This window comes from Balaenoptera acutorostrata, chromosome 19, assembly GCF_949987535.1.
Source record: "Balaenoptera acutorostrata chromosome 19, mBalAcu1.1, whole genome shotgun sequence".
Lineage (NCBI taxonomy): Eukaryota > Metazoa > Chordata > Mammalia > Artiodactyla > Balaenopteridae > Balaenoptera > Balaenoptera acutorostrata.
The window spans coordinates 50,561,581-50,588,994 of record NC_080082.1 but is presented as its reverse complement, the minus strand read 5'-3'; the positions used below and the strand labels follow the sequence as shown (position 1 = coordinate 50,588,994).

The following is a 27,414-nucleotide window of genomic DNA, read 5'->3' as shown; positions in this document are numbered from 1 at the left end:
AATTCCATTTCTAGGTATATATCCTAGAGAAATTCATACACATGAGCAACAATAGAAATTTACAAGAATATTCATAGCAATTTAGTTCAAAAGAACCCAAATTCCACTGACCCAGAGAACAGACACATAAATTGTGATACATATGTGGCACATAATGGGATAATAGTAGACTACAATGAAAATTAATGAACCACAGCCACATGCAAAGACATGGATGAAAACAAATCACCTAAAAAAAATTTTAGGTGAAAAAAATTGGGTTAGAGAAAGCTCCATATAGTATGAAACCATTTTTATAATATTCAATAACAAAAAATCTAAATCCATTGCTTATGGGTACTAAAATTATTAAATCACATAAAAGGGTCAAAGGAAGAATAAGCACAAAAATCAGATTAGGTGCTATGGGGACATTGCGGGAGCAGTAAAACAGAATAAAAAATGAGCACGAGTTAGGTGCAGTGGCATTGTGAAGTATGCTAGTTCTTAAGATGTATGGCAGGGTCACAGGTTTTTTTTTATTGTTAGGCTTTAAAATTTACATATATTATTTTTTATATCATTACCTTACCTAGTAAAAAGAGGTTTTTGAAACACACAAAAATAAGTAGAATGTTCTGGGAAGACTTTATACAGGCTAGTCACAAAAAAAAATTGCTCTTGAATTATATGGAGAGAAATCAATAGTGAAAACCTTGTGCAGAAGAGAGGAACTGTCTAGAATGATAGAAATGGAACAGAACTTTCTGAAAAGCTGGAAATGCTCTGAATCTGCACTGTCCAATATGGTAGCCAGTAGCCACATGTGATTACTGAGCACATGAAACATGGCTAGTGCATCTGTAGAATTAAATTTTTTATCTAATTTTAATTACTTTATAAAGTTTATCTTAAATAGCCACATGTAGCTAGTGGCTACCGTATGGACAGCACAGCCCTAGAAGATTCTCTATTCACACCGGTTGCAAGAATCTTTATGTTGTCCCTTCATGTAAAAAACTGAAAGCTTAAATTGTGATTCACACCTTATGGGTTTAATATGTATGAAAAATAAGGCAGAACTCCAAATAGGGAACCCGTTTTCAAAGAAAATGTCAGGCCCTAACATCAGAATATGGGTAAAAACTCTGTAATTAACCCTAGATCATGCATTTCTGTGCTAGAATATCAGGAGCTTTAAAGGGTTTAAATTTTTTGGCCCAGGAATCTCATATCTGATCATCAAATATGAAAATATCCATCTAAATAAAGATGCATCAGAGTAGTAATTTTAAATAGAAGAAACTGTAAAAAGCAACTTATATATTTAATAGTATTTAAACGTATGATATCTGGGACTTGCTTTAAAACACTTCAAGGGTGGGGGATGCAGAGGTCAATGAGGATAGATGAAATAAGATCGAAAACATGTTAATAACTGCTGAAGCTAGGGCATGAATTCATGGGATGTCCATTCCTCTGTCCGTAATAAAGTAAAAAAAAAAAAAAAAAAAAAATTAAACACGTTTGTAATGTTCTGTGAAAAAAATTAAAATCATCTCTATCCTACAATTAGAACACTATTTTAAGTCAATAAATGTTGACTAAAAGTAAATGAATATCTGTTAATGCACAGAATTGCTGCATCAAAGCAAAACTAGTCAGAGGGGAAAAAAATTCAAAGATCAGTAGGAAAAATGAACAATAGGGCTTAAAAATGCATTTCAGAAGATTTTTTTTAAAACACATGAGTTTAGGGGCTTCCCTGGTGGCACAGTGGTTGAGAATCTGCCTGCTAGTGCAGGGGGCACGGGTTCGAGCCCTGGTCTGGGAGGATCCCACATGCCGCGGAGCGACTAGGCCCGTGAGCCACAACTACTGAGCCTGCGCGTCTGGAGCCTGTGCTCCACAACGAGAGAGGCCACGATAGTGGGAGGCCCGCGCACCGCGATGAAGAGTGGCCCCCGCTCACCGCAACTGGAGAAAGCCCTCGCACAGAAACGAAGACCTAACACAGCCAAAAATAAATATAAAAATTTAAAAAAAACACACACACATGAGTTTAAAAAAGGGAAAGAAGTGGATCTAAGTTATATGATATAAAATGGCTCTTAGAGAAAAAGGGCTTTGAAATGGGAGGGAATTATGACAGATGAATAGCACAGAGAGTAAAGGTGGGGGTAAAAGGGAAGGACTTTACTTTTTTTCACGTGTTTTAGGGCTTTTCTTCACAACCCTTGGATGGGCCTTCAAGAAAGAGATTCCTCAATCTATACCTTTAAGGTGCTGCCTCCTTCCCCATCTGGGTTCTTTTTTTCTTTTTTTTTAATATGTATTTATTTATTTTGGCTGCGCCGGGTCTTAGTTGCGGCATGTAGGATCTTCTTGGCGGCATGCGGGATCTTTAGTTGCAGCATGCAAGATTTTTAGTTGCGGCATGCAGACTTCTTGGCTGTGGCATGCATGCGGGATCTAACTCCCCAACCAGGGATCGAACCCGGGCCCCCTGCATTGGGAGAGCGGAGTCTTACCCACTGGACCACCAAGGAAGTCCCACCAGCTCGGTTCTTAACTGCAGTGCCTTTCCCTACCTGTTCAATCTACTCACCTGGGCACCATCCTCCCACCATGTTCCTTGAAACCATCCAGGGCTCTTTCCCTTGCTCTAATAAGAAAATCACATCAGGCTTAGGAATAGAGAGTCCTGTTTGTAAGAAAAAATAAGAAGACATAATCATGCTGTTCCTGAATTCAAACCCAGTCCTCAAGAAAACAGGCAACAACATGAAGGACAAGAGGAAGGTGTAAAGCAAGGAGAAGATAAAGGTACCACAAAGTGCTGCTCATCTCCGAATCTACAATGTACAAAATAATTCCCAAGGAAATAGGTAGAAATCCACCCAGACAACTGAAAATACAACCAAAATTCACAAGTTATTTGGGAATAGAAATCCTTACCTAGGACTTCCCTGGTGGCACAGTGGTTGAGAATCCACCTGCCAATGCAGGGGACACAGGTTCGATCCCTGGTCTGGGAAGATCCCACATGCCACGGAGCAGCTAAGCCCGTGCACCATAAATACTGAGCCTGTGCTCTAGAGCCCGTGTGCCACAACTACTGAGCCTGTGTGCCACAACTACTGAGGCTGTGTGCCACAACTACTGAAGCCCACGCACCTAGAGCCCATGCTCCGCAACAAGAGAAGCCACCGCAGTTAGAAGCCCGTGCACCACAACGAAGAGTAGCCCCCGCTCGCCACTAGAGAGAGCCCACAACACAGCAACGAAGACTCAGTGCAGCCAAAAGTAAATTAAATAAATAATTAAATAAATAAATAAATAAAAGAAATCCTTACCTAGTAAGACCAGGTTGCTGTAATTCTCCATCATTACATCTCTATATAAATCCCTCTGAGTAGAGTCCAGGCATTCCCACTCCTCCTGAGAGAAGTCTACAGCCACATCCCTGAACATCACCAACCCCTAAAATGACAAAACCATGTAGTCCTGTTAAAATTAAAGGAAATGTTTTTCAGATGAAAGAAGAGATGGAAAAGGACACTGAGGGATGGAGAAAATACACTGAGCAAATGGGCTAAGCCAAAGATAGGGCAGAGTAAAAAAATTAGTGTAATTAGAACAAAGTGCCTCCACCTTCTTGAATATTCCTATTGCTGTAGACAAACCTCCTTCATACAGTGAGACATTCCCATTATCCCACGGCTAGGGCTAGGAATGAACAAAACACACATTTATTTACAGTTTCCCAAATAATGAAATAGAGTAGAAAAACACACAGCAACCTGTAGGCCTGGAAAATTACTATTTATTTTAATGATCATCCCTGACTTACCAATATTTTTATTGTGGAAATTTTCAAACATACAGAAAGTTGAAAGAACTGTATAGTGAACATCTGACATGCTAATTACTACTTACAATAAACTCTTAAATATGAGCTCTTCCTTTCCCTTTTTTTTTTTTTTTTCTTACTTCTTAAAGGAAAAAGTCAGAATCTCTCTAAAATATTTACCAAACAAACAAGCAAAACCTCTATTGGGGCTTCCCTGGTGGCGCAGTGGTTGAGAATCTGCCTGCCAATGCAGGGGACACGGGTTCGAGCCCTGGTCTGGGAAGATCCCACATGCCGCGGAGCGACTAGGCCCGTGAGCCACAATTACTGAGCCTGCGCATCTGGAGTCTGTGCTCCGCAACAAGAGAGGCCGCGATAATAAGCCCGTGCACCGCAATGAAGAGTGGCCCCCACTTGCCGCAACTAGAGAAAGCCCTCGCACAGAAACGAAGACCCAACACAGCCATAAATAAATAAATAAATAAATAAAAATTTAAATAAAAAAAAAAAAAACAAAAACCTCTATTGCACATAATAGGACTTTGATCTAATTAAAGTGTACACCAAATACTAAGAATCGTCATTTTCAGAAAGTATCATAAGTATTTTTCCTTATAATGCAAGTTCTTTAATAAACTCTTTTTAACTGGATGTATCTTTCATCTTAGGAAGGCAAGACATAACCATTCCATTATTTTGGATATTGAGATTGAACAAGATCTCTAAGTTCCTTTACAGCTTTGAAAGTCTAAAATTCTCAAAAACTTATGCATCTAGCTAGTCTTACTTGTTAAAAAGTTCAAAACTATAGAAAAACTAACAGTATATTGTTTAGGGATAAATAGCAAAACAATTGTGAAAAGCAAGAGAATGATGGCTACAAAATTTTCTTTACAGGTTACACTTTGAGAGGGAGGGCAGGGTACAAAAGGGTCTTCAATAGGCCTTCCTATTCTATGTGTTAAGTACATGAGTGTTCTATTATTCTTCTGTGGTAAGAAATACTTCATTTTTTTTTTTTAAGGGGAACTCAAAAATTAACGAAAAATGAACAGGCCTGTGAAGATGAGTTATCCCATTCAACAATCATTTCCACTTCATTAAACCACAATTCTGAATCTGAAAAAATAAAACAACCCACAATTCTGATATGGGAGGCCCAGTGGAATGTATTTAGGCTCCATCATAGAGCACTGCACACAAATGGGAACACTGTTAGAAAAGAGTGGGATGCTAGAACAGAAAAAAGAGCGCACACATTTATGGTCAATTAATCTACGACAAAGGAGGCAAGAATATACAATGGAGAAAAGACAGTCTCTTCAACAAATGATGATGGGAAAACTGAGCAGCTCCATGTAAAAGAATGAATTTAGAACATTCTCCTATACCATTTACAAATATAAGCTCAAAATGGATTAAGACCTAAATGTAAGACCAGAAACCATAAAACTCCTAGAGGAAAACAGAGGCAGAACGCTCTTTGACATAAATAAGAGCAGTATTTTTTTGGATCTGTCTCCTAAAGCAAAGGAAATAAAAGCAAAATAAACAAATGTGACCTAATTAAATTTAAAAGCTTTTGCACAGCAAAGGAAACCATCGACAAAACGAAAAGACAACTTATGGAATGGGAGAAAATATTTGCAAATGATATGAGCAATAAGGAGTAAATATCCAAAATATATAAACAGCTCATAGAACTCAACATTAAAAAAAAAAAGCCGATTAAAAAATGGGCAGAAGAAGTGAATAGACATTTTTCCAAAGACGTGAAGATGACCAACAGGCACGTGAAAAGGTGCTCAACATCGGCTAACCATAGGGGAAATGCAAATCAAAACCACAATGAGATACAAAATGGCTAAGTCTTAAATATAAGACAGGACACCATAAAACTCCTAGAAGAGAACACAGGGAAAACATTCTCTGACATAAATTGTACCAATGTTTTCTTAGGTCAGTCTCCCAAGGCAATAAAAATAAAAGCAAAAATAAATAAATGGGACCTAATCAAACTTATAAGTTTTTGTACGGTAAAGGAAACCACAAACTAAATTAAAAAAACAGCGTACAGACTGGGAGAAAATATTTGCAAATGATGCAACCAACAAGGGCTTAATTTCCAAAATATACAAACAGCTCACACAACTCAACAACAACAACAACAAAAAACCCAGTCAAAAAATGGACAGAAGACCTAAATAGACATTTCTCCAAAGAAGACATACAGATGGCCAACGGGCACATGAAAAGATGCTCAACATTGCTAATTATTAGAGAAATGCAAATCAAAACTACAATGAGGAATCACCTCACACCATAATTTTAAAAATCTACAAATAACAAATGCTGGAGAGGGTGTGGAGAAAAGGGAACCCTCCTACATTGTTGGTGGGAATGTAAACTGGTACAGCCACTATGGAAAACAGTATGGAGGTTCCTCAAAAAACTAAAAATAGAGTGGCCATATGATCCAGCAGTCCCACTCCTGGGCATATATCTGGAAAAGATGAAAACTCTAATTCGAAAATATACATGTACCCCAGTGTTCATAGCAACACTATTATATACATATGTACACATACCTCATCTTCTTTATCCATTCATCTGTCAATGGACATACACACACACACACACACACACACACACACAAAATGGAATACTACTCAGCCATAAAAAAGAACGAAATCTTACCATTTGCAACAACATGGATGGACTTGGAGGGTATTATGCTAAGTGAAATAAGTCGGACAGAGAAAGACAAATACTGTAGGATATCACTCATATGTGGAATCTAAAAAATACAGCAAACTAGTGAATATAATAAAAAAAAGAAGCAGACTTACAGATATAGAGAACAAATTAGTGGTTATCAGTGGGGGAGAGGGAAGGGAGGAAGGATAATATAGGGGTAGGGGATTAAGAGGTACAAACTATTATGTGTAAAATAAGCTACAAGGCTATATTTTACAACACAGGAAATATAGCCAATATTAATAACTATAAATGGAGTATAACCTTTAAAAATTGTGAATCATGTTGTACACCTGTAACATATCATATTGTACATCAACTATACTTCAATAAAGAAAAAAAAGAAAAAAGAAAAGAATGGGATACTAAGGGACAAGACCCTGCTGCTGGGTGCCATCACTCGCTCCCTGACAGAATGGGAGGACCTGAGATGGGTTCATAGATGAAGCTCAGTTGGGCAAGGAAGTCTCTAGATAAGGAAAGAAATGTTGGGACTTCCCTGGTGGTGCAGTGTTTAAGAATCCGCCTGCCAAAGCAGGCTACACGGGTTTGAGCCCTGGTCCGGGAAGATCTCACATGCCGCAGAGCAACTAAGCCCATGCACCACAACTACTGAGCCTGTGCTCTAGAGCCCGCGAGCCACAACTGCTGAGGCTGCGTGCCACAACTACTGAAGCCTATGTGCCTAGAGCCTGTGCTCCGTAACAAGAGAAGCCACTGTAATGAGAAGCCCGCACACCGCAACGAAGAGTAGCCCCGGCTCTCTGCAACTAGAGAAAGCCCGTGCGCCGCAACGAAGACCCAGCACAGCCAAAACAAATAAATAAATAAATAAACTTTTTAAAAAATGCTTTATTTAAAAAAAATGAGATTTCACCTCACACACCTATTAGAATGGCTACTGTTAAAAAAACAACAAGGGCTTGCCTGGTGGCACAGTGGTTGAGAGTATGCCTGCCAGTGCAGGGGACACGGGTTCGAGCCCTGGTCTGGGAAGATCCCACATGCCGCGGAGCAACTAGGCCCGTGAGCCACAACTGCTGAGCTTGCAGGTCTGGAGCCTGTGCTCCGCAACGAGAGGCCACGACAGTGAGAGGCCCGTGCACCGCGATGAAGAGTGGCCCCCGCTCGCCACAACTAGAGAAAGCCCTCGCGCAGAAACGAAGACCCAACACACCCAAAAATAAAAATAAGTAAATAAATACATTTATAAAAAAATAAAAATAAAATGTTAAAAAAAAAAAACAACAGCAACAAATAACAAGTGTTGGTGAGGATGTGGAGAAAAGGGAGCCCTTGTGCATCATTGATGAGAATGTAAATTGGCACAGCCATTATGGAAAACAGTATGGAGGTTCCTCAAAAAGGTTTTTTTAAAATTACCATATGATCAAGCAATTCCACTTCTGGGTATTTATTTGAAGAAAACAGAAACACTAACTTGAAAAGATACATGCATCCACATGTTCATAGCAGCATTACTTACAATAGCCAAGACGTGGAAGCAACCTAAGTGTCCATCAGTGAATCAATGGATAAAGAAATTGTGATACACACACACACACACACACACACACACACACACTGGAATGTTATTCAGCCATAAAAAAGAATGAAATTTCGCCATTTGCAACAACATGGATGGACCTTGAGGGCATTACGCTAAGTGAAGTAAGACAGAGAAAGACAAATACCATATGATCTCACTTATATGTGGAATCTAAAAACAAAACAAAACAAAAAACCAAATTCATAGATGCAGAGACTAGATTGGTGGTTGCCAGAGGTGGGGCAGGGGCAGCAAAAATGGGTGAAGGTGGTCAGAAGGTACAAACTTCCAGTTTAAAGTAAATAAGTCCTGGGGATGTAATGTACAACATGGTGATTATAGTTAATAATATTATATTATATATTGAAAGTTGCTAAGAGATTAGATCTTAAAAGTTCCCATCACAAGAAAAAAGTCTGTAACTATCTGCAGTGATGGATGTTAACTAGACTTTCTGAGGTGATCATTTCATAATATATACATATATTGAATCATTATGTTTTACACCTGAAACTAATATGTTTTACATCAATTATATCTGTTAAAAAATGGTAATAAGAGCTATGAAAAAATAAAACAGTATAAGGGAGATAGGAAGTGCACTGGTTGAGATGCTATTCTATGTAGGGTGGTCAAAGAAGGCTTTTCCAATTTGGTGACAGCTGAGCAAAGTCTTGAAGAAGTGAAAGAGTAAGTGATGCAGATATCAGGAGCAAGAAAATGCCAGGCAGGGGAATCGGCAAGTTCAAAAGCAAAGGGGGCAGAATTAAGTTACCTAAAAATATATAGAAAATCAAGTCAGAGAGGCAGCTGAGAGCCAGATTACATTGGGCTGTGTAAGCCATTGTAGAAACTTTGGTTTTTACTCTGAGTGAGATGGGCAGCCACGGAAAGTTTTAAGCCAGGGAGTGATGACCTACATTTTGGAAGAATCACCCTGGCCGCTGTGTTAAGAAGGAATGTTAGGCAGGCAATGAAAGAAGTAGGGGGATCAGTTAATAGGCTGTTGCAACATCAAAGAAGAGATGCGGGTGGCCTAGATGAGGACCAGCTGAACTTTTACATGCAAGGCTTTCAAGTTCCGAGTCGCCCTCTCTCAGCTGGGCAGAGGCCTATCACCTTTCTCTCCACTATCTGGAACTGCCCCCCCTTGCTCCCAATAATAATTTAAGTCTAGCTAGAATTCCAAACTGTGGATGTTTGATAATCTAATTAAGTGCTATGTGAAGTTTAAAATGTCCAGCATTGCCTAAGCAATTCGATACATGCTGTCGCCTACAATGTTTTGATCACCTTATATCCCCTCTTTGCCCCTTCATGGCCACCCCCACCAGGGCACTATGGGGGCACGGCCCTCTGGAGAAGAAAAAGGTTTTTGTCATTTCAGAAGAAGGAAGTATTCATGGATGTGGTCAAATCAATGAGTGGCTGTGGAGGCCAAATGGATAAATCCTTTCCAGAGGAACTTCTTCAAGGATGTGATAATAGAGAAGTAAGGAAACATAGTTGTACTAATTGAGAATAGTTTCCCCTATTATTCATAATCTGCCCTTTAAGACATCTATTTTCCTTCATGTGAATCTCCAGGGAGCTTCTGAAGCGCTTGACTCTAGCTAAGAATTGGTTTGATATTTACTGAGCTTCAGTTGACAGCTCTAAAGCTTCTTCATTCTGAGGACCTCACATTCCTTTGGCCCTTTTACAAATAACTTCGGTTCCTAAAAAATTAGGGAGGAGATTTAACTATAACAATTTCTTGAGTATTTTCTATTTATTTTATTTTTAAATTTTATTTATTTATTTTTGGCTGCGTTGGGTGTTCGTTGCTGTGCGCGGGCTTTCTCTAGTTGCAGCGAGCGGGGGCTACTCTTCGTTGTGGTGCACGGGCTTCTCACTGCAGTGGCTTCTCTTGTTGCGGAGCACGGGCTCTAGGCATGCGGGCTTCAGTAGTTGTGGCTCGCGGGCTCTAGAGTGCAGGCTCAGTAGTTGTGGCGCACGGGCCTAGTTGCTCCGCGGCATGTGGGATCTTCCCAGACCAGGGCTCGAACCCGTGTCCCCTGCATTGGCAGGCGGATTCTTACCCACTGCGCCACCAGGGAAGCCCTTCTATTTATTTTAAATTGCTTAATGTTAGTCATAATAATGAAAATGGATATGTTCTATCTCAAACATATTTTTACTTAGCTGCATAAAATGCCACCTTATATTGGGATTTACTTAAAATTTCTCTATTTGTGAAAAGTAATTTTGGATTTTATTATCTCAAAGGTTGTCCCAAAGTGTTATAGTCTCTGCTTTTAGATCTATCCGTGGTTCTACCATTTTTGTAACCCTTAGTGAATTTCATTCCAGCCCTCCTTCCGTTTAGATATCTGGTGATGGAGTCCATGGATTCCAGATTGAGAACTCCAATGAGGACCATTTGAGAATTTAATTCAAAATAGACCTGGAAACTGGTCCAAGTATTTACTCACAAATTACCTGGCAAATCCCTTGTCCTATTGGTATAGAACTCTTTGATCAAGCCCCCATGTCATTCCTCCTTCAAAAATATTGGCAAAGTGAAAGATCTTATCACCCGTTTGGACTGAGACTAACCAAAACCAACCCATAAATTGCATGGCTTTTGCTTGGTGTGTGGTGTGGTGTGTGCCACATATGCACTCATCTTATTTTCAGCAATTCAGTTGTTATGATGAAGCCTCTTGTTTTTGCCTCACTAGGCCAGCAGAGATCTTAGAGGAGATATGGCACACAGGAGAAACTGCCAAATTAATACTAAGACGGAAGGGACATACAGGAAACTGGGTCTCTGGGTCTAACCCCAAGGCCTCCATTATGTATCCAAATGGGAAGTACTAAGGATAAGGTCTCTTGAATGGGCTTTTGGTAGTCAGGAATTGTCAGAAGAGGAAAAAAATATATGCCTTGAAAAACAGAGATTTCAGGGAAGAAAGAAAAAATCCCAAAGCACTTTGATCTTGGCCTTTGGATGTTCAAAAACCATTCTTTCCTCTTAGTGAGGTAACTGAGGAAAAAAGAAGAAACTGATGGGACACTTAGCTTTTCTTGGGATCCCACACTTTCTCCAGCCCCTCTCCACCCACACACACATACAGAGGAAGGTCAGGGAAGACTGAAGAATCCAGCCCAATGCAGTTACAGGAAAAGAGCTAGAATCTATCATGGGCTCACAAATGACTCCTAGGTATGGAGTGGTGAAGCCACACTTGCAGCATCACAACCCACCCACCATGGCACACATAGTGCTATACAAGGTCACCCGGTTACATATAATCCCACATAAATACCTAGGGGACACACAAGGTCTCTATCGCACGGCCACAGGACTCCCCGCACCCACACACTGTCATATTAGTTGCACCTGCACAGTCACAGGCGCCTGACACCACAGTCTCAGACCTCCAAATCCTAGGCACACGGTGCTGCACACATTCAAACAATCACACACCCATTACCGGGACACACAGTTCCAAATGCAAAGTCACCTGCCCTCTACATCCCCCACAATGGCGCACAATGCAGTAACAATCACATACCCTTTCTGGGAACAAGGACCCCATACAGTCACAAGCACCCCACTCCATCACCCAGAGTGATCACCACATACTGTCACCATCACACACTGCGAAGACACACTGTAACAATTACACACACACACACGATCTCCTCTCTTCTCGCTCCGGACACGAAAGGCCGGGACCCCAACTCCTCACCCTAGTCCTTCCCTAGTTCCGGTCTGGTCCAAAGTAGCTAAGTTGCACCAGCTTCCAAAGGCCCCTCAGCAGCTAACTCCGCGGAGCCAACAGCCCCGCCGCTGCGAAACGCAGCAGCGAAATACCGCGGGACATAGCGTGGGCCTGCGGAGTTCTCTGGGAAATGTAGTCCAGAGGCTGAAAACGGGCCCCCAATTCCGCTCAGCGCGGAAGCTAGGTTTGCGCTCATCCACCGCCTCTCCGCACCAATCAGAACCGCAAGGGCCGGACGCCAAGCGGTTCGCAGATGGAACCGGCATACCTGCTGGAGTTGCCAGTCCTACCCATCTCTGGCAGCTCAGTTATCGCCCGTAAGCAAAAGGTGAGACCGCAAGTTCGCGGCTTAAGTAGCTCCGAGTCGCAGAGCCTCTGGGAAATGTAGTTCAAGCCAGAAAAGCAGCCAATCGGCCAGAATGCAAGTGAACTGATTCTTCTCAGCTGGTCCTGGCACCCGTGACCCAACCCGCCGCGCCCGGGAGATTTCTGGAGGTTCTAGTTCGCCCTCGGAATGCAGAGGGGATGACACACTTTTCATCTTTGTCCGTCGGGTGAGTCCAGGCCTCGGTCCGCGCAGCGCTCAGGGTGAGAGTGAAGGTGGGACCTAATCTTCTTTCTGGACTGTATTGAAGAGGCGACAGAGAAGAAATCACGATCTTGAAGAGTGTGTGTGCGCGCGTGCGTCTCCGCACTCAGGTGAGGAAGAGGGCGGGGCAGAGGATGCCGAAGATGCTGAGTTGTGACCGCAGGTGTGACTGGGTGTTGTGTGTATGTGAATGTGGGTCACCTGTTTGGGAGACCAGGCTTGTATATGTGTAACAGAAATTAACCTCTGAGCCTCCTGTTAGGCTTTTGTAAAATGATAAAAGAGGGTATCTTTATGGGGCATCAATTTTATTTGAAGGTTGACAGAATTTTTTTTAATCTACTATATGCTAAACAACATTAACGGGTTATGTTAAAATAGGCACTTTTACTATGGATTAGAATACAAATTCAACATGCTTTTAAAGCAAGAAGGAAGATTGCAAAGTAATTTATTACGAGATGCTTGGTTTTATCTGTCCCAGACCCTCAAGTATAGACACTCTCCTCTACAGTGAAACTACTAAAATATTTGGGTTTAAATCTGCCACCTTACTATTTGTTTTCTGTTTATTCCACCTGTTCACAATCTTAACATTTTCAAAGAGTACAGATTAGTTATTTTGTATAATGTCCTTCAATTTGGGTTTACCTGATGTGTCCTGATCGTTTATACATTTTGGGGAGGAAAATCCCATAAATGATGCTATGCTTTTCTTGGTTTATTTTATCAGGAGACACGCAATGTCAATATGTTCCATTACTGGTAATGTTAACTTTTTTCCCCCTCCGGATCTTAGTTCCCGGATCAGGGATGGAACCCGTGCCCCCTGCATGGGGAGCGCAGAGTCTTAAACACTGGACCACCAGGAAAGCCCCAGGTTTTATTACTTAGTTTAAATGGTGTCCATAAGATTTCTCCACTGTAGAGTTAATTAATGAGTATGTTTGATTTATCAGTGAATAAATAAAAAGAAGCCAGCTGGCAAAGGAGCCTGGGAAATGTAGTGTGCAGAGTCCCAATCCCAACATTACAGAGAACCATATAGAAGGTTCAGTGTGGGACTGAAACACAATAAATGAATAAGTAGCACATGACCATCTTGGGAATTTCCTTCACCTCTTATGTTGAATTACTGGTTTCCTGGAGCTTATGTCTTCTTTTTTTCTTGATTTAGTCTCACATTTTTATTTTTTAAAAAATCCTCCAGGGCTTCCCTGGTGGCGCAGTGGTTGAGAGTCTGCCTGCCAATGCAGGGGACGCGGGTTCGAGCCCTGGTCTGGGAGGATCCCGCATGCCACGGAGCAACTCAGCCCGTGAGCCACAGTTGCTGAGCCTGCGCATCTGGAGCCTGTGCTCGGCGGCGAGAGGCCGCGATGGTGAGAGGCCCGCGCTCCGCGATGAAGGGTGGCCCCCGCTTGCCGCAACTGGAGAAAGCCCTTGCACAGAAACGAAGACCCAACACAGCCATACATACATAAATAAAAAGAATGTAAGCAGACAAGAATATCATTAAAAAAAAAAATTAAAAAAAAAGACAACATTGCCAAATTAAAAAAAAAAAATCCTCCATTAGCACCTTGAGAAAGATTAATTTGGAATACAATTTTGGGGCCCTTACAAGTCTAAAAACGTCTTTATTCTAACCTCTTTTGGATGATAGCTTAACTAGGTTTGGAATTTTAGGTTGGATATAATTTTCCCTTAGAATTTTGAATTATATCATTGTCTTCTAGCTTACAGTTTTTATCTTAAAGTATGATGACAATTTGATTTGTATTTTGTTGTTCTTCTTTCTCTTTAGAAGCATTCTTAAATACTTCTCTTCACACCTAGTTTTCTGAAACTTCACAAAGGTGTGCTCTGGTATGAGTCTTTTTGGTTCATTGTATGGGGTATTCAGTGGACCCCTTTATGTTGAAGAATCGTGACCTATATTTCTAGAAATCTTAAATTTCCTGAAATTTTCCTCCATTCAGTTTTCTCCTCTCTCTTTCTGGAACCTTCTCTTTCTGGATGTTGAAATTCCTGATTTTATCTGTTATCTTTCTCATTTTTTATTACCTTATTTTTTAACTTTTTTTCCCCCTACAACTGAGTGATTTCCACAACTCTTTCCCATATCTGCTATTAAATTTTTAATAATAGGTATTTTATTTTTAATTTCCAAGAGCAGTTTTTATATACATGTTAATTGTTTCCTGGATATAAGATCTCCTCTTACCTCTTGGTGCTATTGTAGGGGGACTTTGGGTGGCTTTTTCCTGTGTATTTTTCTCTTCCTTAACTGTATTCATTTCCTTAGTTCTTTTTTTTATTGTTTTCATCTGTCTTTCATATTACTAGGTTTACATTTACATATTGCTAGGCTTTTCCTAGTTTGTTGATTAATACTGTCCATTCATCATTTATTAATAATGCGCTAAAAAGATGACTGTTGTTGGGCCTCAAAACAGGCCACCCCAAGAAATGCCACAATGGCATATTGATTGTTTTGAATTAAAGTTACTTGAGAAACAGCTAGTGGGGAAAAATGATATAAAAAACACTCTGACCCCCTTCTTTCCCCTGAAAGCAGGAAATAAATCTCCCATGTAAAACTATCCTCCCTATACCAAGAGAATAAAAACCATCCTTATCACCAGAGTTAGGGAATTCAAGGCTAAGAAAGCTGTATAAACGAACTTTTTTACTGCTTCGTTAGTCTGCTCCGCCAAGCACAAGGCCCTTTTGTTAAATCTTCACAAATAATTGTTTCTTTGTCAGGGGTCCCATTTCTATGAGACTTTCATGCATATAAATTAAATTGGTTTTTTTTTCTCCTGTTAATCTGTCTTGAGTCAATTAAATTATTAGACCAGCCAAAAGAATTCAAGAGGGGTGGGGGGAGGGATTTAATGTAATAACAATAGGTAGATAGATAGGGCTTGTCAACTTGTGAACTTCAGTATAGATTTCAGACATTTCTTTGTCAGCCCCAAAATGTTAATATTATAGCTTTTCTCCTAGGCTATTCCGTTTCTCCAGAGAAGAGCCTTCTCACCTCTTGACTGCCAGAATTTCGAGGGTCCAATAGTGATGAGGTCCCACCATTTATATTTTATTTATTTATTTTTTAAAATTTATTTATTTATTTATTTTTGGCTGCATTGGGTCTTCGTTGCTTCGTGTGGGCTTTCTCTAGTTGCGGCGAGCAGAGGCTACTCTTCGTTGCAGTGCTAGTGGCTTCTCTTGTTGCGGAGCACAGGCTCTAGGTGCGCAGGCTTCCGTATTTGTGGCTCGCGGGCTCTAGAGTGCAGGCTCAGTAATTGTGGTGCACTGGCTTAGTTGCTCTGAGGATGTGGGATCTTCCTGGACCAGGGCTCGAACCCGTGTCCCCTGCATTGGCAGGTGGATTCTTAATCATTGCACCACCAGGGAAGTCCCCCATTTATTTTTTATTATAATTTTTTATTAAAGTATAGTTGATTTACATTCCACTATTTTTTTAATCCCCTGATTTCAGCATGGTGCCTCTGCCATCTGCTTTTCTTCATATCCTTGTGTCTAAAGCTTCCCTGATTCAATTTCTCTAGGGAATAAATATTCTATTCTTTGCCAGGATGGTGTGGTAGTGTATTATCTATTTCTGCATAACAAATTGTCCTACAATGTAGCAGCTTAAAACAACAAACATTTATTCTCTGAAACAGTTTCTGAGGGTCACAAATCTGGAAATAGCTTAGCTGGGTGATTCCAGCTCAGGGTCTCTTGTGAGGTTGCAGTCAACCTGCTGGCCAGACTTGACTGGGACTGGAACATTTGCTTCCAAGGTAGATGGCTCATTCACATGGTTTTTAGTAGTTCCTTGCTGGCTATTGTCAGAAAGCTTCAGTTCCTTGTTACCTGGGCCTCACCACAGGGCTGCCTGAGTGCCCTAATGACTGGCTTAATAGATTACCCCAACAACTGGCTTAATAGATTACCCCAAGAGCAAGTGATACAAGAAAGACCAGAGTACCTTTTATGATCTAGGTTCAAAGGTCTCATCCCATCACTTCCACCATAATCTGTTCATTACAGGTGAGTCACTAAGTCCAGCCCACACTCAAGGCAGGGGCCAGGGAGAGTATAAAAAATTTGTGGACATGGTTCAGAACTACCACAGGTGGTAATCACTTGGCTTAAATGGGGTTGGGGGTGCTGAGTTTGAAACTACTTGTAAGTCCTTTTTTCAGCTCCATGCTTTAACCACCTTTTGAGACATTTGGTTTCTCCAGTCCATGAGTTGTTGTAGTGATTTGTTTATAGCTTATTTTCATTGCACTCTTTTCTGTGTGCACTTTTATTTGAGCTACTTGGTTCTGCTGTTAGCTAACAGTCTTGCTTCTGCTTGCCACCTTTGAAAACTATGTTGACATAACTCATCAATTATACCAATTCTTTTTTTTCTTGTGAGTTTATATTGTCCCACTCTCCCATTTACATAACTTGAAGTTTCTGGAGGAAGCAAAAATAAATGCATGTCAATTCACTATGTTTAATACACTATGTCCTCTTTGTATGTTTATCCCTCTGGTCATTCTATCCTCTGTCCAGTCTTCTAAATAGACTTTTTTTATTAACTCACTCTTTCATCCTATTGGTTACTTACTCATTTTGAGATCTGTTCATTTTGCTGATTTCTGAGTTATGAAAGGTTAATTTAAAAGCATTCAAAGCTATACATACAAATTAAATGTCAGTGTACTACCCAAAGTTCCTCAGTAAGAGTTTCCTCCTCAAAACTAAGGGCCATGAATTGGGATAGTGGGATTGACATATATACACTACTGATACTATGTATAAAATAGATAACTAATGAGAACCTACTGTATAGCACAGGGAACTCTACTCAGTGCTCTGAGGTGACCTAAATGGGAAGGAAATCCAAAAAAGAGGGGATATATGTATACGTATAGCTGTTTCACTTTGCTGTACAGTAGAAACTAACACAACATTGTAAAGCAACTTATACTCCAATAAAAATTAAACAAAACTAAGGGCCAGTAGATATGAGCACTTGTGATTTCATTCATATTGGGTGATTCTTTAGACCTGAAACTGAAGCGTCTACCCCGTAATAACAAATATGTGAAATTTTATTAATAAAATAATAATACAAAAAATTTGGGCTTCCCTGGTGGCGCAGTGGTTGAGAATCCGCCTGCCAATGCAGGGGACACGGGTTCGAGCCCTGGTCTGGGAAGATCCCACATGCCGCGGAGCGGCTGGGCCCGTGAGCCACAATTGCTGAGCCTGCGCGTCTGGAGCCTGTGCTCCGCAACAAGAGAGGCCGCGATAGCGAGAGGCCCGCGCACCGCGATGAAGAGTGGCCCCCGCTTGCTACAACTGGAGAGAGCCCTCGCACAGAAACGAAGACCCAACACAGCCATAAATAAAATAAATTAAAAAAAAAAAATTAAAAAAAAAATAATAATACAAAAAATTTAAGTGATGATGATTACAATAATAATCATTTTCTGCATACTTACCACATACTAAACAGCATTTTAAACAATTTTCACATATTAATTTTTAATGCTTATTCTTTGCATTCCATTTTAGAAGAAATCTTGGAAGTTAATAAGCAGATAAGAGAGGCAACTGAAAGATTCATGAGTCAAATTGTAGATATCTCCAAGAAAATACAGTTTGAAAAAGGCAGTGAATTTAAGTGAATCGGAAAGACATCCTCTGAATTTCAGCTTCTTCAAGACAAGGCTTGTATCAATGTGACTCACTTGAAAAGAGTTGAAAACTTAATTTAGACTTAAGATATTATGAAGGAATTTATGTAAGAAAGAAATGCTATGAATATAATTAGTATATTATAATTTATCTTACCTTATAGTGACCCCGATTAAGTGAAATCTGTATAAACAGGGATTTAGCAATAAACTTCATCAAATACCTGAGAATACACAGTGGAGAGAAAGCCTACAAACCCTGTCCATGTGGGATCCTTATATTCACATGCTTAATCTTACTAGTCACTAGAGAAATAATGCAGTAGAAGAAACCTGTACATGTAAAGAATATTGGAAAACCTTCAGTTATTCAAACTAATTGAATATGAGAAAATTCAAACTGTGGAGAAACTCAATGAATGTAACAAATTTGGAGAACTGTTTTTTCCAGAAGCAAAACTTCATAGAACGTGAGAAAATTTTAAACCTTATGAATATGAGAAAGCTTCCATTCAGATGTCACACCTCATAAGTCACCAGAGAATTCATATTGGAAAGAAATCTTATTCATGTAAGAAATGTGTGAAAGCCTACAGCCACAAATCAAATATCACTGACCATAAGAAAATCCATATGGGAGAGAAAACCTTTGAATGTAATGAATGTGGAAAAAACTTCAGCCAGAAGCAATACCTCACTAAGCATCACATTGCTCACTTTGGAGAGAAATCCTGCAAATGTAAGGAATGTGGAAAATCCTTTCTTTCAATCAGAAAGAAAATCTCATTACCCATCAGAAAATTCATACTAAAGAGAAACCGTTTGGATGTAATGACTGTGACAAAGTTTTAATTCATAAGTCAAGCCTCACTAAACACCAGAAAATGCACAAAAAACTAAAAATAGAATTACCATATGATCCAGCAATCCCACTACTGGGCATATACCCAGAGAAAACCATAATTCAAAAAGACACATGCACCCCAATGTTCATTGCAGCACTATTTACAATAGCCAGGTCATGGAAGCAACCTAAATGCCCATTGACAGATGAATGGATAAAGAAGTTGTGGTACATATATACAATGGAATATTACTCAGCCATAAAAAGGAACGAAATTGAGTCATTTGTTGAGACGTGAATGGATCTAGAGACTGTCATACAGAGTGAAGTAAGTCAGAAAGAGAAAAACAAATGTATATTAACAAATGTATGTGGAACCTAGAAAACCTAGAACCTAGAAAAACCTAGAACCTAGAACCTAGAAAAATGGTACAGATGAACCAGTTTGCAGGGCAGAAGTTGAGACACAGATGTAGAGAACAAACGTATGGACACCAAGGGGGGAAAACCGCGGTGGGGTGGGGATGGTGGTGTGCTGAATTGGGCGATTGGTATTGACATGTATACACTGATGTGTATAAAATTGATAACTAATAAGAACCTGCAGTATAAAACAAACAAACAAACAAAACAACTAATAAACTTCCTTTGGGTTATTTGTATGGAAATATGTTAACATAAATTTTTCAGACATTACATGAAATTTCTAAAAATCTTATATGTTCTGGTATAATGTTATAAGTCATAATTCTAGTTATTACTTAAAAATATATATCTCAGAAATAACTAAATTTCCTTGTCAATTGTATTATTATGAATTTTCATTAGATCTTTAACCGTGGTTATTTTTAAGTCTTTTGTCATTTACAGACAGTTCTGGGTGTACTCTGATGCTTTTGCAAAAATGTTCCTGTAAAAAGGTTTCATCTTCAAGGAATTCATGGAAAAGACTCTGACAAGTACAGGTTTCTGGTAACTGACTATACTGCTGAACTGAATGAATAAGCATTTTCAGAACTCTAATGGAAAACTGATGAATTCATAAAACTGCTGACAGAAGATCAAGATGAAAAAAAAAATTAATTACATGGGACTGAGTGAACTGATGAGGATGATTATAATTTTTGTGACTTTCTGTTTGAATTAAAAAAATAGAATGAGGAAGTAAAATACTAGTGAAACATCTATACCAGTTAATGGTATTATTATTATTATCATCATCATCACTATTTATTTATTTATTTATTTATTTTTTGCTGCGTTGGGTCTTCCTTGCTGTGCTTGGGCTTTCTCTACTTGCAGCTAGTGGAGACTACTCTTCGTTGTGGTGTGCAGGCTTCTCATTGCGGTGGCTTCTCTTTTTGCAGGGCACGGGCTCTAGGCACACGGGCTTCAGTAGTTGTGGCTCACGGGCTCCAGAGCGCAGGCTCTGTAGTTGTGGCGCACGGGCTTAGTTGCTCTGCGGCATTTAGGATATTCCCGGACCAGGGCTCAAACCCGTGTTCCCTGCATTGGCAGGTGGATTCTTAACCACTGCGCCACCAGGGAAGTCCCATCACTACTATTTTATTGTTGTGATTAACACCAGTTAAGCACTAACTAAATAGAACATGATTAAATAACAAGATGGTAGAAAAATTGGACCTATAAATAAAGATGGAGGATAAAAGTAAATATTTAGAAAGCTATATCTAGAGGGGCAAAAAGCTGAACTCTCTCACATTTCCCCACATGATGTCCCGAAGTCACCAAGGCTGGATATGTTTATTGCTTGAGGAGGGACTTGCTTGTGTTGGGATTCTCCACTTTTAGACCTACTAGGTAGCCAAAGGGGTGTGGCTACCTTGAGGACACAGAGGGGATTTCTCCTTTGTTATAAAGTACACAGCTGGGGGACTTCCCTGGTGGTCCAGTGGTTAAGACTCCGTGCTTCCACTGCAGGGGAACTAAGATCCTGTGTGCCGCACGGCGCAGCCAAAAAATTTAAAATAAACAAAAATATAAAAGTACACAGCATGCTGTACTTGTATGGTTTTACTTACTAGAGTCTCTCATAAAGCCTATGAAGGAAGGACTGGATCTTGTTCACCTCTGTGTGGTTTACAACACCTCTCTCGCGGTAGGTAGGGAAGGAAGGAAAGAAGGAAGGTAGGCAGGCTGGAGAAAAATTGACAAGCTTTCTGATTTTGAGGTCTCTGATTAGGCTTTCTTTCTGGAATGGACAGAGGAATATGTATTTCAAAAGCACTCAAATAGGGATTTCCTTGGTGGTCCAGTGAGTAAGACGCCTCGCTCCCAATGCAGGGGGCCCAAGTTCGATCCCTGATCGGAGAACTGGATCCCACACGCTGCAACTAAAGTCTGCATGCCGCAACGAAGATCCTGCGTGCCGCAACTAAGACCAGGTGCAGCCAAAAAAAAAAAAAAAAAGCACTCAAATAAGCGCATGTTGAGTGATTAAGAGTAATTAATTATGTGAGAATTTTCCCACCTGCAGGAGCCAGTTCCGCCAATGTCCCCCATACCCCTTTCCCTCAGTCATCTCAGCAGGAAATTACTATACTATGTCTCTCACATGGGTGATGAATGTTAGAAGCATTTTAGCAGACTGTGATAGGGCCCAGAATGGGGTCAAGTAAAAGTAAATACCAGTCCTTATTAGGCGATCCTGGCCTCCAGTGGTGCATTTGCCCTGAGACACACGCAGCTTCCTGCTCTGTCATAGAAAGCAGACCTATCAGATCACCACCTCCAGGTGACAGTTTCCTGACCTCCAGAAACTTCTTTAGTCAGGCATCACTTCATTCCTCACTCCTACACTCGACTCCTACACTTGACTCGATTTTACCACCGTGCACTATGCTCATGACAGTGCCCTGGTGTGGCCACAGGAGGAACTCAGCAGAGCACTGGGGAGTCTCCATAACGGCGGCAATAGGGCTGTTCTACGGAAACCCAGCAAGGCTGTGGCTGGCCCTCAAGAATCATTTCACACGTTCATTTTCTACCTAGTCATATGTCAAAGGGGAGCAGAGGGGCAAATGGATGGACTAGTATTCACACACGAGCTGCGGCTGACAGAATTCTGATTTTCCAGAACTAGTCCTATACAGCGGTGGATGTGGTGGTGTTAGTTGGGGTGGGAGAAGCTTCATACCATGTATTTGTTTAGTGACCCCAGGTTAAATTATATTATGATTTTTATTTAATGGCTATTAAATGCTCAGAAACTAATTAAGGTAGCATGTATTGACTCACAATTTTTACACCAATCCATTTCTTTTTGTGTTGTTTTTCTAAAAAATTCTAGGATTTACCTGTGATTATATTTGCATTTATCATGCCTATGTTGATATTTTAAAATTTGTATCCATGTTTTTTTCCAGCTCATGAATGTTTTCTTCAACTATTTCTGTTCAGTTGCTCTGGAGCCTGCCTTAGGAATATCTCTAATTCTTTCTTTTGTATCTCTGATCTCTGTTCTCTGTATCTATCATATTCATTCTTTTTTCTTTTGTCCCCTTCCTCTGAATCCTGAGAGAAATTTGTCTTTGACATCACTGATATGATTTTTTTTGCAGTGTCAATTTTTTAAAATTAAGTTTTAGGGGCTTCCCTGGTGGCGCAGTGGTTGAGAATCTGCCTGCTAATGCAGGAGACACGGGTTCGAGCCCTGGTCTGGGAGGATCCCACATGCCGCGGAGCGGCTGGGCCCGTGAGCCACGGCTGCTGAGCCTGCGCTTCTGGAGCCTGTGCCCCGCGACGGGAGGGGCCGCGATAGTGAAAGGCCCGCGCACCGCGATGAAGAGCGGTCCCCGCACCGCGATGAAGAGTGGCCCCCACTTGCCGCAACTGGAGAAAGCCCTCGCACGAACCAAAGACCCAGCACAGCCAAAAATAAATAAATAAATATAAATAAATAAAATTAAAAAAAAAAAATCTGAGACTCAAATTTCAAAAAAAAAAAAAAAAATCCCTTTAAAAAAAAAAAAAAATTAAGTTTTAGCTCTTATCAGCTAATATCATTGCTTCCTATAGTGAAGTTTTTGGTAGTTACTCAAGACTGTTAGATTTGATTATTTGCAGTTTTGTTTTTTAATGGGGGAGAAAATTTTTTTTTCTAGTAGTAAGTATTTCTGAAAACTTCTAACTGCTTACTATATAAAATTAATTTTTTAAAAATGAAATCAGAGCGGCAGTATAATAAATAAAACAATTTTAATTTGCTCTTTTAGTGTGTCATGGTATAGTATATATAGTTTATTTTCTCATCATTTCTAGCATTGTTTTGGAACAGACTGGTTGGATTCATACATTTGTAATTATCCTAGCATTAAATAATGATACATGCAGTGTCTTTGAGAGAACTCAGTTTTTCAGAGACACTGACTTTGGAGTATTCATTTCCTGATTTGTTCTCTTTAATTTGAATAGTAAAGTTTCAGAAATTTAGCATTTTATTGCAATGCTTTAAATAAAGAAAACTGTTCTACTTTCTAGGTCCTCCATTAAGCCATTGAGTAAAATGCCAACCCATTCATCTCAGCTTCAATCTTATCTTGCAGACTTTTTTCTCAAAAAATTCTGACTAATAAGGTTTTCTGAAAGACCACATGTTTCAGAATTATTGCCATCCCTCCCAGTGGTGAGGGAGCTGGGATATTTATATACCAACCCTCAAGGGATGTTAATTCCCTTTCACTTGTGACCTGCTGCTCACTCATGGGCAGAGCAGTATTTCACAGCTACGAAAAAAGTCCCTAAAGCACAGAGATGCAGATATAACAGCAGAAAGTTGTCTGCAGCATACTGCTTCTCTTTGCTCCTGTTTAAAGTTACTCATGAACCCATTCTTTTCTCTATGTTCCTGAGTGCCCCATCTCCCTGCTAGGGAGAACTATTCATAAGTTGGCAGCAACCCCCCATTTAAATCAAGGTGAGTTAGAAATCAGTGTGCCCCTGGAGAGGGGACCAGAGCTACTTATGCTATTAGCTGATAGGAAAGAAGTTTCTGCTGGGAGTGACAAGACTGTTGAGCTATCAGGGGTAAACCCACAGATGTGGGCACAAGGGGACATGGGCTAGGCCCTTGGGGCCAGCCTGTAGTATTCCACTTAAAATCTGGACATAGCTGCCCAAATAAAAAACAGTACCCTTTGCACCAGGAAGGCCTACAAGGCATAGCTCCTGTAATCCAGAAGCTAATAGAACAAGGTCTTATCCAACTTTGCCAGACTGCCTGTAACACCCCCATCCTCCCAGTAAAAAAAGGCAGTGGAGAATACTGCATGGTACAAGATCTGAGGGCAGTTAACGAGGCTACAGAGGACATTCAACCAGTAGTCCTAAACCCTTATACTCTGCTAGCTACTCTCCCACTGTTCCCGGACCAGAACTGGTACTCTGTCCTGAACTTAAAAGATGCTTTTGTTTGTTTGTATTCCCTTGGCTCCAGAGTCCTAAGAAATTTTTGCCTTTGAATGGCAGGACCCCAACAGTCAGCAAAAGCACCAGTACTTCTGGACAATCTTGCCACAAGGATTTAAGAACTCTCCTACTCGGGCTTCCCTGGTGGCGCAGTGGTTGAGAATCTGCCTGCCAATGCAGGAGACACGGGTTCGAGCCCTGGTCTGGGAAGATCCCACATGCCGTGGAGCAACTGGGCCCGTGAGCCACAATTACTGAGCCTGCGCGTCTGGAGCCTGTGCTCCGTAACAGGAGAGGCCGTGATAGTGAGAGGCCCGCGCACCGCGATGAAGAGTGGACCCCGCTTGCCACAACTAGAGAAAGCCCTCACACAGAAACGAAGACCCAACACAGCCATAAATAAATAAATTAACAATTGAAAAAAAAAAAAAAAGAAAAGAGCCAGCTTTAAAAAAAAAAAAGAACTCTCCTACTCTTTTGGGGGAAGCCTTAGCAAAGGACCTAAGGGACCTTCATTTAGAGGAGGGGACTCTCTTGCAATACGTGGATGATATTTTGGTCGCTAGCCCCTCAAAGCAACTATCAGATAAGAACACCATCATGACCCTAAACCACTTGGCAGACAAGGAATATAAAGTTTCAAGGAAAAAGGCTCAGATATCTCAGATAAGGGTCACCTACCTGGGGTTCACAGAGACTGAAGGGAAAAGAAGCCTGCCCAGGGAAGGAAAGAGGCCATCTGTGGCCTCGGGCCACCAAAAACCCAGAGACAGCTCAGGGGGTTTCTAGGAATGGCTGGGTTTTGCCGAATCTGGATTCCCAACTTCGGCCTAATAGCTAACCCCCTCTACAAGGGAAAGACAATGACCGCTTTGAATGGGACTTCACCTGTGAAAGGGCCTTTAAGGAACTAAAGTTGGGCCTTTAGTTCCTTAAAGGCCCCGTTGCTTCAGGCTCCTGCTCTGGGTCTTCCAGGTCTTATCAAACACTTTAATTTGTACCTTCATGAAAGACAGAAAGTAGCCCCAGGAGTGCTCACCCAGAAGTTAGGCCCCCTTACTTGAGTGGTGGCATACTTCTCCAAACAGTTAGATCAGACAGCCAAAGGATGGCCGCCTTGCATGCAAGCGGTGTGGCCACCACTACCCTCTTAAAAGAGGCAGAAAAGTTGACTTTTGGACAAACCACAACAATTTGGGCCCCACATCAGGTACCAGGCCTTGATTAATTCTAAGGGAACTGAATGGCTATCGCCTGGGAGATCCATTCAAGTTCAGGCCATGTTGCTAGACAACCCAGTCATGACCATAAAGACTTGCCAAACCCTGAACCACATGACTCAACTTCTTGCAGAATCAGGAATTCTAGAGCATAATCCTATAGAGACAATAGACAGTTTATTTCAGTCAGCTTGACTTCAAGAATAAGCCAGTCCCCAATGTGGAAAAAGAATGGTTTACAGGTAGTAATTTTATAAAGGAAGGGAAGAGCAATGAAGTTAGTTATGCCATTAACACTTTGGGAGAAGTAACAGAAGCAAGTGCCCTTCCCCTGGAGACCTCCACTCAAAAGGCTGAGTTAAAAGCACTAACCTGAGCCCTAGAGCTGGGAAAGGGGAAGAGCCTCAACATTTATACCAACTCTCAGTATGCCTATGGCATTTTACATTTTATAATTTGGAAAGGAAAATGTATGCTTCTGACCACAAGCAGGTTAAACATGGGGCAGAAATCCTAAGGTTATTACAAGCCGTCATGCTGCCTAGAGAATTGGCATTCACTGCAGAGGCCACCAAAAGGGAGATGCGGAAGTAATAAAAGAGGACAGAGCAGATGCAACAGCTAAGGAAGATGCACTGAGATCTAACTCCCCCTTGGTCTTGCCCTTAATGCCAATAAAACCTGACCCTCTGAATTACACCCCAGTCTATACAGAGGAAGAACTTGGGAAGGCCAAAAGATGGGGATTCTCCCAGGAGCCATCCCAAGGTGGATGGCTGACTAACCAACATGGACAGTACTTCTTTCTCAAACCCGCAGCCTACCATGCAATAAGAGAAGCCCATCAGAGTACCCATTGTGGGAAAGAAGCCCTCCATAACTGGCTTGTAAGGATGTTGTTGACCCCAGGCTTAAGAGTCCTGATAGAGCAAGAGGTCAAGTCCTATCCTATCTGCAACACTAACAACCCAAACACTGGGCCTCCGCATGGGCCAAATGTCCAGGCAATCCAGGTAAGAGGTAACTACCCTGGGAAAGACTGGCAGATAGATTTCACTGTCATGCCCCGAGCAACAGGAAACTTCACGTACCTCTTGGTGTTAGTAGACACTTTCTCCAGGTGGACGGAGGCCTTCCCACAAGAAAAGAGACTGCCATCGAGGTCTCCAAGATATTATTAAAGGAAATAATCCTGACATTTGGGCTCGCCAGGTCTCTTCAGAGTGACAATGGGCCTGCCTTTGTGTTCCAGGTCATCAAACATACTGCCCAGGCTCTAGTGTGGACGGAGGTTACATTCTGCCTGGAGACCTCAATCTTCTGGAAAGGTTGAAAGGACAAATCAAACCCTTAAGAGGACACTGGCTAAACTGTGCCAGGAAGCCCAAGAAAACTGGATTAAGTTTTTACCTGTAGCCTTGCTTTGCTTACGCCTGGCCCCACAGGGAAAGTTAAAATTAACTGCCTGACGTAGAGAAAGGACTTGAGGACATGGGGTGGGGGGGTGAGGGTAAGCTGGGACGAAGTGAGAGAGTGGCATGGACATATATACACTACCAAACGTAAAATAGATAGCTAGTGGGAAGCAGCCGCATAGCACAGGGAGATCAGCTCGGTGCTTTGTGACCACCTAGAGGGGGTGGGAGGGAGGCGCAAGAGGGAGGGGATATGGGGATATACGTATGCATATAGCTGATTCACTTTGTTATACAGCAGAA

The 27,414-nt window shown here is 41.1% G+C and overlaps 1 protein-coding gene across 1 annotated transcript in view; it reads right to left on the bottom strand.

Moving 5' to 3' along the window:
- The window catches only part of ZNF461 (zinc finger protein 461), a 133,613-nt gene extending 121,660 nt beyond the window's left edge, over positions 1 to 11,953 (bottom strand). The window contains exons 1-3 of the mRNA XM_057533284.1: positions 11,876 to 11,953; positions 3,336 to 3,462; positions 2,588 to 2,683 (exon numbers count right to left, since the gene is read on the bottom strand). Of these exons, the coding sequence (XP_057389267.1) occupies positions 2,588 to 2,598 (11 nt within the window). The 5' untranslated portion in view covers positions 2,599 to 2,683; positions 3,336 to 3,462; positions 11,876 to 11,953. The remainder of the gene's footprint in view (positions 1 to 2,587; positions 2,684 to 3,335; positions 3,463 to 11,875) is intronic.
- Positions 11,954 to 27,414: the final 15,461 nt, after the last annotated feature.